The 11,490-nt window shown below is 49.7% G+C and overlaps 1 protein-coding gene across 1 annotated transcript; it reads right to left on the bottom strand.

The window, feature by feature from the left end:
* Positions 1 to 1,131: 1,131 nt before the first annotated feature.
* LOC146172961 (uncharacterized) lies at positions 1,132 to 1,644 on the bottom strand. Its single transcript, XM_084585093.1, has one exon. The coding sequence runs from the start codon at positions 1,642 to 1,644 to the stop codon at positions 1,132 to 1,134; it is 513 nt and encodes a 170-aa protein (XP_084441219.1).
* Positions 1,645 to 11,490: the final 9,846 nt, after the last annotated feature.

The raw sequence follows: 11,490 nt of genomic DNA, 5'->3' as shown, positions 1-11,490 counted from the left end.
GCCACGTAGTTGTCTCATGAAAATCAATATAAGTTGGATTTCTTTGCTGTAAAACTACTTACAAAGCTGTCGGTGGAATAGGGGTTCCATACACATAACTGGATTGCTGGATCAAAATCTTCAGATTTGTTTTTGCAACCGCTATGAGGTACAATCTTCATAGTTGTGTAATGGAGCCAATTTGGGTAGCCAGATGAATCTTCATAGGACACAAAACGAAATGAGGCAGTTAAGCTCAGCCCCTCGAGAAAAACAAAATCTCGTGTAAGAGAACTGCATGCCAGTGAAAGTTTTGTTTTTTATAAATAAGAGCACAATTATCCTTCTATTTAGATTTCTAGATGTATAAGGACTGTGTGAAAGCGAATGACTATTCAACTTAGACTGAAGTCTTCGAGAAAAACAGTTTCATATCCCAGAACTTTGCTTCTGTGAAAACACTGAACGGTAGCCAGCATGAGCGAGAGAAAAAAGACAAAGGAGAAAATAAAGGAATAGAGAAATGTGTGACGGGACAGTACCAAGAAGGTGGGGGGGGGGCACCGTCACCGGCCTTACATTTCAGTTCTGTTTTATGATAAGCAACACCTACCAGTCGCGCGGAACTTCGGGACTGGTTGGTGTTGCTTAGCACAACAATGTGATGCTAATTTCTTATTCGGCCCCATGGAAAGAAATAACAAATACGCAGGGAATTAACGCAATATCTATGTGTTTACTCGAACTTGCAGCATTCTGCCTGTTTTTGTGCGGGCTGCGTCAGTTTCCCAGACACCGCGCATAGGTAAAATATTGTCATGTCTTGACACACAGGGACACGACGGCCGCAGAGACCTCGGGTCAACAGGGCAACGGCACAGTGCAGCACAACAGCAGCGGAACCAGCACGCGCGTGAGTCACGGCAGCAGCGTCGGCTTTTTCCAAGCTATCGCGCTTCTTCTTCGCGCGCTACACTGCCTCCTTTCTGAAAGAAGCATCGTCTCGATACTAAACAAAAACAAAAATCACCCGCAAAAACACGGTTAGTGTCCGAAACGTGTTGTTTCTTGATAAAAGTGCAGCGGAGAAAACATTGAAGGGTTCCTCAAGGGTCACACGTAATACGGCTTAAGCCGTACAACATGAACAACTTAAGGGCGTGAGGAAAGGCGTGACGATGGTCGGCTTCCGCTGGGAAGCACCTCGTTGTTGAGGTCACCGATGCGACGAATAACCGTGTAGGGTCCAAAGTAGCGCTTCATAAGGTTTTCCGAAAGGCCTCGACGGCGAGCCGGTGTCCAAACCCAGACCTTATAACCAGGTCGAAAATCAACGTCACGTCTCCGGAGGTCGTAGCGATAAGCGTCGGTTCGTTGCTGGTGCTGTATGTTGAGTCGTGCCAGTTGTCGAGCCTCCTCCGCGCGCTCGCATACTAGTCGAGCATCATCGGCGACGCCGTCAGGCGATTCGAGCGGCAGCATAGCATCGAGCATTCTAGTGAGCTTTCTGCCATGCACCAGTTGGAAAGGTGATATACGTGTTGTCTCCTGAACTGCAGTATTGTAAGCAAACGGAACATAAGGTAACACCTCGTTCCAATTTTGATGGTCGGCGTCCACGTACATGGCGATTATATCAGCCATCGTCTTGTTCAGCCTATCCATTAGCCCATTGGTTTGAGGATAATGCGCAGTAGTTCGACGGTGGCTGGTACAGCTTAGACGCAGGATCTTTTGTAGAAGTTGTGCCAGAAATGCGGTACCCCGGTCAGTGGCAAAAACTGTCGGTGCGCCATGCCGCAAGACAATACACTCAACGAAAAATTTGGCTGCCTCTGCCGCCGTCGCAGACGGAACTGCGCGGGACTCCGCATAGCGCATTAGGTAGTCTGTCGCTATTATGATGCAATTGTTGTCGGACTGGGACGTGGGAAATGGGCCAAGAAAATCCCTTCCGATTGTGTGGAACGGGGCACTCGGCGGTTCGATTGGCTGAAGAAGGCCCGCCGGACGTGTGGGTAGCGTTTTCCCCCGTTGATAATCGCGACAGGTTATTGTGTACTGACGCACATACTTAGTGAGTTTGGGCCTGTAATACTTTTCCTGAATCCGTGAAAGTGTTCGGCTGTAACCAAGGTGACCAGCTGTAGGATCATCATGGCAAGCTTCCGTGATCTACTACGCATATCTTCCGGCACAAAAAGAAGTCACGATGTCTGGCTGCTGTCGAAGTTCTTTTCGTATAGGACACCGTTCCGAAATTTAAATGTGGGCAGGACATACAGGAAAACACGAGGTACCACATCGTCATTTCCTTCAAGATGCGACAAAAGCTGGCCAAGCTGCGGATTATGTCTTTGTCGAACCGCCATATCTGCCGTGTTTAAGACCGCAGTAAAGCTGTCAGCGTCATCATCGTCTCCTGGCGCCGGCTCCGGGGGGCTCGAGACGAGCAGTCAGCGTCATGATGCTTTCGGCCGGATTTATATAGAATACTGATGTCGTACTCTTGCAGCTGAAGGCTCCATCAAGCAAGCCGCCCCGCAGGATCCTTCAGGTTGGCCAGCCAACATAATGAGTGGTGGTCGGTGACCACACGAAAATGGCGGCCGTACAGATATGGTCGGAACTTTGTTGTTGCCGAGGTGACAGCGAGGCACTCCTTTTCCGTTGTGGAGTAATTACACTCTGCCTTGGAAAGGGTTTGGCTAGCATACGCAATAACTCGCTCAGCGCCGTCCTGCGATTGCACAAGTACGGCCCCCAGTCCTTTGTTGCTGGACCGTCGAGCTCAGTGAAGGCAGCTTGATCGAAGTGGCCTAGTATAGGTGATGTTTGAAGGGCTTGTTTTAACTGCCTGAATGCTGAATCTTGCTCCTCATTCCATTCAAAGGCAATACTATCTTTTTTAAGGTGGATCAGGGGCGCGGCGATCTGGGCGAATAGTTGTGGATAAAACGTCTAAAGTAGGCGCACAAACCAAGAAACCTTCTCAGACGTTTTTTTATTTGTGCGACGGGCGTGGAAACGACGCTACGGCTGCTGTTATTTTCAGGATCTGGTTTCACGCCCGCGTGGCTGGCAATATACCCAAGAAACTAACTCGCTAGACGCGAACCGGCATTCTGAAGGCTTGAGTGTGAGGCCTGCCTTCCGTATAGCCTGCAGAACCACTTCGAGGCGCTCGAAAAAGTAACATTATTTAAATACACAAGACCGGTCTGCCACTTAAGACAGGCGAGGACAGTGTCCATGATTCGTTGGAATTTGCAGGGGCAGTACATAAACCAAACGGCATCACCTTAAACTCATAGAGGCCATCTGGTGTTATAAACGCAGTTTTCTCCCGATCGCGCTCATCTAATTCAATCTGCCAGTATCCGCTCTTCAAACCGATCAACGAAAAATAGCGGGCGTGACGGAGCCGATCGAGGGTGTCGTCGATTCGTGGCAGTGGGTATACATCCTTCTTTGTCACTTTATTGAGTCGTCGGTAATCTACGCAGAATCTAGCGACCAGTCTTTCTTTTTAACCAGTACCACAGGTGCAGCCCACGGACTGTTGGAAGGCTGGATGACGTCATCGTTTAGCATTTCACGCACTCGCTCCTGTATCGTCTCTCGTTCTTTCAAGGACACCCGGTATGGCGGTTGGCGAATGGGATGTGTTGCGCCATCGGCAATAATTCTGTGTTTTGCGACAGGCGTCTGGCAAACCCTGGATGTCATGGCAAAACAATCGTTGCATCGATGTAAAAGTTCGAGAAGATAGCGCTTCTAAGACAACTCTAGTCTTTTATCTAGGTTAGGTTGCAATTCCCTTTTTTCTTGTGGTCCGGATGACAACCCTCGCTCAGAAAACGCAACAACCTCGTGACCGTCACTAAGTTCTTCCATGTAGGCTATAACTGTCCCTTTCGTCAAGTGTTGCGGCTCATTCCTAAAGTTGGTCACGATGACGTTGGCTCGCCCTTCGTTAACGTTTCTTATCCCTCTCGCAACTCCGATTCCCTTCGTAAGCAGCATTTCAACATTTCCTTCCATGACACCTTCGCCCCAAACCGATGTATCTGTATCGGCTCTAACAGGCAGAAACACAGTCGACAGCGGCGGCAAATGCATATGTTCGGAGTCTATTCGAAGCACAGCTCGGCTCGCTACATGAGGCCTTGGCGAGACAGAACGTGTCCGGAGTGTCAATTTCTTCTGCCCCACGTCGATCACTGCGCCATACTCGCGAAGAAAGTCCATTCCCAAAATAACAGCTTTAGAGCAATGCTCTAAGATGATGAATTTCGCAGGGCAGGTCTCACCATGAATTTCGATGCGGATGGTGCATTTTTCTTTAGGGTATACCAGGTGACCTCCCGCGGTTCGTACTGGAGGGCCATCCCACGGGGTAGTCACTTTTCGCAGTCGGAGGCAAAATTCTCCACTAAATACCGAATAATCAGCACCGGTGTCAACGTGCGCGGACACTTCGTGACCGTCGATTATCTTAACGTTATTGGAAAGTGTAGGACCGTTTGTTTCTCCAAGGGTGCAATCATTCGTTACGCTACGTTGTAATGTACATGGAGGCTCTGCTTCGGCCGACGTCGGCAACGCCACCTCCAGGCGTCGCCGTACTCAGTTTTCCCGACGAGAAAGAGGGAACAGGCTCTGACGGCAAGAGCCGCGGGGAGGGGAAACTTGGCGACGTGGTGATGGCGAGCGCGATGAACGTGAAGCTTGCACTGGCAACGATGGAGGACTCTGAAGATACTCTTGGGTCTCTTGCGGCTGTTCATCGTTGCGGGGGCGAGGATCCCGCCGGCTGAATCCTCGAAGGTCGAGTTCTCGATAAGGGCAATGACGATACACGTGGTCCGGCTCACCGCAGTTAAAACACAACTGCCGCCTGTCAGTGGTCCTGCAGATGTTGGACTTCCTTCGCCCTCGCGGCTCCATGGGTGCTTCATACTGCAGCACATATTCGCGGCGCCGAGGGCCGAGATCCTCAGCCTGGGTGTATTAGTGAGGGGCGGGAGGCGGGCGACTGGCAATAACGGCATAGCTCACCGTCGGTTGTGTGTCGAGAGCAACAACGGGTACTCCTTCTGAAGCAACTGCGTGGTGCACTTCTTCTCGAACGGCTGTAGTAATAGTTGCTGGGGAACATTGCTCTGAAGCAGAAAAAACCCTCTTGAGCTCTTCTCGCACGACTTCGCGGATGATATCGCGAATATCGGCGATGCCAAAACCTCCTAGGCTAGGCGAGGTAAAGCTCGATACGTTCGGGAAGTTGTTGCTTAATCGCTGATAGTGGGGGTTCATTGTGGCCAACGCCCGCTCGATAGTAGTAGCTTTGGTGACAAAACTTGCTACTGTAGTCGGTGGATTTCTTATAAGTCCACCAAAAATCTCGTTTCGTACGCCTCGCATCCACGCGCGTACCTTTTTCTCCTCTGTAGCCCTAGGGTCGGCGCGAGAGCTTAAGCGCAGAACGTCCTCGACGAAACCTCTCACGCTCTTCTCTGGGCCCTGAATACGAGTTTGCAGTAGATCTTCTGCATGTTGTCATCGTTATTGGTTCGCGAATGTGTATAACAGTTCGCTATTGCACGCCTCCCAAGATGTCAACGAAGCTTCGTGGTTCTCGAACCAGTACTTCGCTGGTGCCTCCAGCAAGAAGTAAACGTTCTGCAGGCATTAATCCGGTATTCACCCGTTGTGGCGAGCAACCCGTTGATAATGATGTACCCAGTCTCCAATGTCATTCAAGCCATCGCCACAGAAAGGGGAGATAGTCCTTGATATTACAGGCACGTAGACTATCCGTGGCGCAGTCGCATTGTCAGGCTGTTGCGACTGGGAGGCCATGGTGACGTTAGCCCGAGACATGTTCCAATCGGCGAGGAGTCCGAATTCCGGCGCTTTGCCTTGCTGACATCGGCTAGCGCGGATCTTAGGTGCAGATCCGGCGGCCAGGACTTAATGCTGGGCTCGAATTTCATGTTGGGGTGCACTGCCTGAGAAGCCTCACTCAGCACCTCCAGCAGTGTCACGTCCTGACACGTCCTGACACACAGGAACACGACGGCCGCAGAGACCTTGGGTCGACAGGGCAGCGGCAATGTGCAGCACAACAGCAGCGGAACCAGCACGCGCGTGAGTCAAGGCAGGAGCGTCGTCTTTTTCCAAGCTATCGCGCTTCTTCTTCGGGCGCTACAATATATTGCGGAAAGCAAGAGGCTTGCTAGTATTTAGCAGAATATTTTGTGCGCAAATCAAATTGAAAACGTCATAACCGCATATTTCTGCACAGATACCTATTGTTGCCTAAAATAACCAGACAAACGCAATTGCCTGGTATCCACAAATATATTTTACTATGCCCTCTCAGTCAGGTGGAAGCGAGACTTTGCGCAACTAGTTAGATCCCGCATACACGCCTAATCTTATCTGCTCGCGCATGGCGCGTGAGCTGGCTCTTGTCGCCGTTGTTCTCGGCCGGACCATCGTTGTACTTGATAGGACGATACAGGCGCCCCCTTCTAGTGGGGAAGCCTAACTGTGAAACGATAACTGCTGTGAAACGAACACGGCGAGATTGACAGGCCTGACACATAGCCGTAGCATTCGCTCCACTTGTGAACGCTGGGCTTGCCTCTGCCATATCGAGATCGCAGGTTACTGAGATATTCTTCATTGACCACCTAATAGCTCCCATTTCACGGCTCTGAATGCACACTCTAAGCAAGCTGTAAATGGCACTGGGGAGATCGTGTGTCCTTGCCTAACACCTGTCTTAATTGAAATTGTATCCCTTTATTTATGAAGAACTATAGCTGCTGTGCAGGCACTATAGATACCTTCCAGTACTTTCACACATGGCTCACCTATACCCTGATTTCGCAATGACTGCATGACCCCCAAAGGGTTCAACCGAGTCAAATGATTTCTCGTAGCCAATGAATGCTGTGTAGAGGGGCTGGTCATACTCCGAGCACTTGTCTATCAGCTGGTTTACAGTGTTAATTTGATCGATGGTAGAGTACCCTTTCCGAAATCCTGCTTGATCCACTGGTTGATTAATGTCTAAGGTTGTCCTGATCACATTAGCGATTACCTTGGTGAATACCTTGTACGTAACTATAGTAAGCTTATTGTCTGTAATTTTTCATGTCTTAGCGTCCCCTTTCTAATGAACTAAGATAACGTTAGCATTCTTCCATGCTTCGGGTACGTATGATGTCGTCAGGAATTGCGTATGCAGGGTGGCCAGTTTTGCTAGCACAATATTGTTACGGGGCGGCAAGCCGATGAACACAGAGAGCAGAGAACAGAGAGAGAGAGACGATGGCTGATGACTGTGAGATGATTTCATGAAATGTTGGCGGGCTTAGCTCGAACGCCATTCCCGTGCCACTGCCCGCTTCTACAGCGTCAATAACATTATCCGGGGCCACCGAGCGATCATCCCGATCGTGGACAAGGAAGTTTGCCGATGTTAATAAGTCCATAGCATGACGATGCATGTGCCTGACTGGATGGCTGAGGAAGAAGAGGAAGAAGGAAGGAAAGAATGGCTTGCAGCCGCGATGATTCCCGGATGAAACCTGGCCCAGGATGCTTTCGGGCCACAGGTCGCCAAAATTCGATAGTGGAGGCCCAGGCACGTACCGCATGGCATGGACAGGGTGATGTCTTTCAGTGTAGCGGCGTGTTTGGTCATTGGGTGTTTGGACATTGAGGTCTGGTCGTCGCATCTGGTCAGTAGTTCATATGGCTTTCGGCTCTCTAGTCTCGTGTTGTGGTCATGTGGGTGGTGTCTAGTGTCTGTATCTTTGTCATGACTTGTGGTCGGGGCGAGGGGACGAGGCGGAGGAACGGAAAGGCCTTGTTGAGTCCGGCAGGTTGGGGACCAGCCATGCGGTACCTCCTAACCTTCCGCCGACGGCGCAAGAAGACGCAGGGCGACGAAGCTCCGGGCCAGGATGAGGAGAAATCAATTATCCCGGCACCTCCACCAAACGTTACGGGGCGGCAAGATGATGAACAGACACAGCAGAGAACAGAAAGAAAGACGATCGCTGATGACTATGAGATTATTTAGTGGAATGTTGGCGGTCCTAGCGCCAGTGCGCCGGCCTGCGCCACTGCCCGCTTCTCACTAGTCCGTAACAATATCTCCTCCATCCTTCAACAAATCTGTAGTTGCCTGGTAATCTCCCGTAAATTTCTCCCTTTTTATAGCTTCTAAAGCGTTCTTAACCTCGTCCTTCGTTACTGGCGGAATGCGTGTTGCTCTTCATAACAGCTAATGTCATTCGAGGTCCGATAACGGAACCAGCACTGAATAGGTGGCGCTGCAATCGTCCCACAGCGTGCCTTAAAAATGCTGGTGTTAGTAGCTTTGTTCGCGATAAACGACCGAGCATATTCAGGAGCAATATAGACACCCGTGTGACAGATAACGTCCTTGCCCAGGCGCTTTCGATGTAGCTTAGTTATCTGACACACGCCATGCAAAGCTTCGACAGATCGTGCAGTCTGATTCCTGTAAGCTCATGCAGGTGGCATGAAAATGCCCTACGAATGCGATTCAAACGTATGTCCCCTTCTCGCTAGGATATGTGTTACGGCGCGGCGATCGACGCAGAAAACTTCATTACAGGTTGCCTATAGATCTCCTCTACTTTGATTAGCTTGTCCATGTTAGTAATGAGATTGCCCGCCTTGTCCTTCAGTGCATACATCTGATTTTTGCCTATACCTAATATGCTCTACCGCTTTCAGACTACATGCTCAATTTTCTCCATGTTATACTTCATTAAGTCGGCCACCTTGGGCCTATTGATTAGCTTTCATATCTCTGCCAGTTTTATCCGGTCTGTTGGGTGGGAGGCCTTCATACTTTGGCGTTTATTAATCAAATATTTCGTCTCTTTAGATACTTTACTGGTATCCTCTCCATCAATTCTACCGCATACTTCTTAATGATATCGCTGAAATTATTGTTCATTGCTCCTACGCTAAGGTCATCTTCCGCGGTTAGCAATGAGTATTATCCAGCGAGAGCCTGAATTCTGCTTCTTTTTTCCCTTACCGCTAATTCGTTGACGGACTTCTTACCTACTAATCTCTTCTACTCCCTCTTCAAATTCAGATTAATTCGAGACCTTACCATCTCCTCTGGTCATTGCGTCGCAGCTTTCTGATTACCTCTATGTCCTGCATAATACCGGGGTTAGAACACAGTGGGAGTTTTGACTCCTAAATAGTTGAAAGGTCTTAAGTTTTTATTCTGTGCGCTCTCGATGGCCCCAAGTGTAGCTATTATGACCACCGGTAGGCAGGTACGTCGGAGAAGTGGTAGTTTCAGAATATTATGTGATGTCTCCCATAGTTGTTGCCCATCAGCTAAGGCAGTGTATGTACCCGGGCATTTACCGACTGTCAAGCACCGATGTTTTGGAAAAATACGAGAATCGATTGCAATCCAAGTTTTTGGTTTTCGTGTGACAAAACCACGGAACACATGCATTCAGCTTAGTCAAGCGTACCTTGGATTTCACCCCAGCCGGATACAATGGCATTTCTACCGAGAAGGCTCATTCTTCTCTCCGGAAGGCAGAGAGGTCTGACTCTTTCAGAAAACTGGAATGGTTGCTCCATCTGCAAGAAGAGTATGTTCGAGAAATAAAAATATATTTTTTTTTACTACAGAAAGTAGAAGCAGCTTTTGTGCCGGCTTTTTTTAGCATTTTCGTCTACCTTTTTTTTTTCACAGGTGAAGTCAGTGGGATTTCCTGTCATTTCGTGTATTTCGTTCAATTCTACGCAGAATAAGTAATATTACTGAGTTAAAATGCGAGACAAATGCGAGCCAGTGCACAATAGTATTCAGCAGAGCACAAAATCTCAAAGCAAGCTGTCTCCTATCAAAAAATAAACGAAAAGAGAGAGAAAAGAAACAGATGTATGGGTTGTGATGCATAAAAAACAGAGGTATTTCTTTAATGAATGCGGTGGTTCTCACCATGTAACCGAAATTGATTTTAGCGCCGTGTGTCCCATCTCTTTTTTATGACTTATGGTAGTAGCCCTGTTTGTAACCATAAAAAACCAACTCACCAAATCTGCTTTTTTTACTCCATTTCACAATACAAAAGGTGGTACCACACCACTGACGCAAATATTTAATTCTGGTCGTTTGCTTCTCAGATATAGTGTTACGGTACGCAGTCTCGGAGACGACGGCGAAGTGCTGGAGTAGTGGACAACGACGACGCTGAAGCTAGGCTATGTTGGCCCTGCGCCGAAGGTGAAGAAGAAAAGTGTGTTCCTGACGGCGTACTGTTGCGGATACATCAGAGTGTGCCCCTAACATTTTAGTGGAGGTGCGGGATACGACACCAATACCACAATCTGGATATCCGCAGTCCCGCCAGCTTGGTGCTACCACTATGCAGTCCGATGCAGCTACTTCTACAGCGGCACAACTAGCGCCCACTGTCGTCGTGGCCCAGCCTCGTGATTCGGGCACCTTTTGTGGCCCCGATAACGTCGACATCGAAGACTGGCTCGCTATTGTTGTGCCCGGCCAAAGCCGCCCAGAAATTCAGCCGGACGCCAAACTTCTTCGGCTAACGCCGCCTTCACAAAATACGGATACTTCTCTGCAAAGCAATAGTGCACTGGAGGCGAGCCATGCCAAAGGGAGAGAAGCGACGTGTTTCAACATGAGCTGAGCGTGCAGGCAGCACGGCGCCGTGGCCCTGACGGTGAACCCCTTCTCGCCCCGCGGCATATTTGAAGCGAGAGCGCAGCAAGCTCTCCCATTGGCCCTGCGAAAGTGCTGCCGTCGGATTGGACCATTTTGAGCGTCAACGGTTCTCGGCGACGGAGTCTCAAGTGCTTCCGTTCGAGACTCCGAGTGCGAATTCGTCACTAGCGTCCATCGGGAGCAGTTCGCCCCCTGACAGTGCGGACGCGGCGGAATCTCCCCGGCCGTCGCTGCGCGAGAACAGTCGCGTGTGGCTATGTTAGCTTTCGGCCCCAGAGCCGAAATCCTTGTTTAAATACCTGTAAATAGTGTATAAAGCCTTTTCTTCATCTCACCAACGCCGACTCGGATTCATCGCTACCGCCCAGGGAGCTGACAGCCCTCGTTCACGAAACGGGTGACGAGCGCTGCGTTACCAACTCCTTGGCACAACCCTGTTGATGTTGGGCTACTGTGTGATAACCCCACCGGCACAACACTATGTACGAGCGCGTCAGTAAGCACAACCGATAGGAGGCAACATTGATGCTTGCGAACGTCATTTTCTACCTAGCGGGTAGGGTGCGGTTCTGGTTTGAGACGCACGAAGAAGATCTGACATCCTGGGATATGCGCAAAGAGAAGCTCTTAGATCTCTTTGGCAAGGTCGGACGAAAGCTCGTAGCTAAAAAGGACCTAGCATCGCGAGCACGGTCGTCTACCGAATCATATCTGTCATACATACAAGTCATCCTAGCTCC

Source organism: Amblyomma maculatum, chromosome 11, assembly GCF_055883805.1.
Source record: "Amblyomma maculatum isolate TAMU_Amacu chromosome 11, ASM5588380v1, whole genome shotgun sequence".
NCBI classification, from domain to species: Eukaryota; Metazoa; Arthropoda; class Arachnida; order Ixodida; family Ixodidae; genus Amblyomma; species Amblyomma maculatum.
This window is presented reverse-complemented; position numbering and strand designations above follow the sequence as displayed.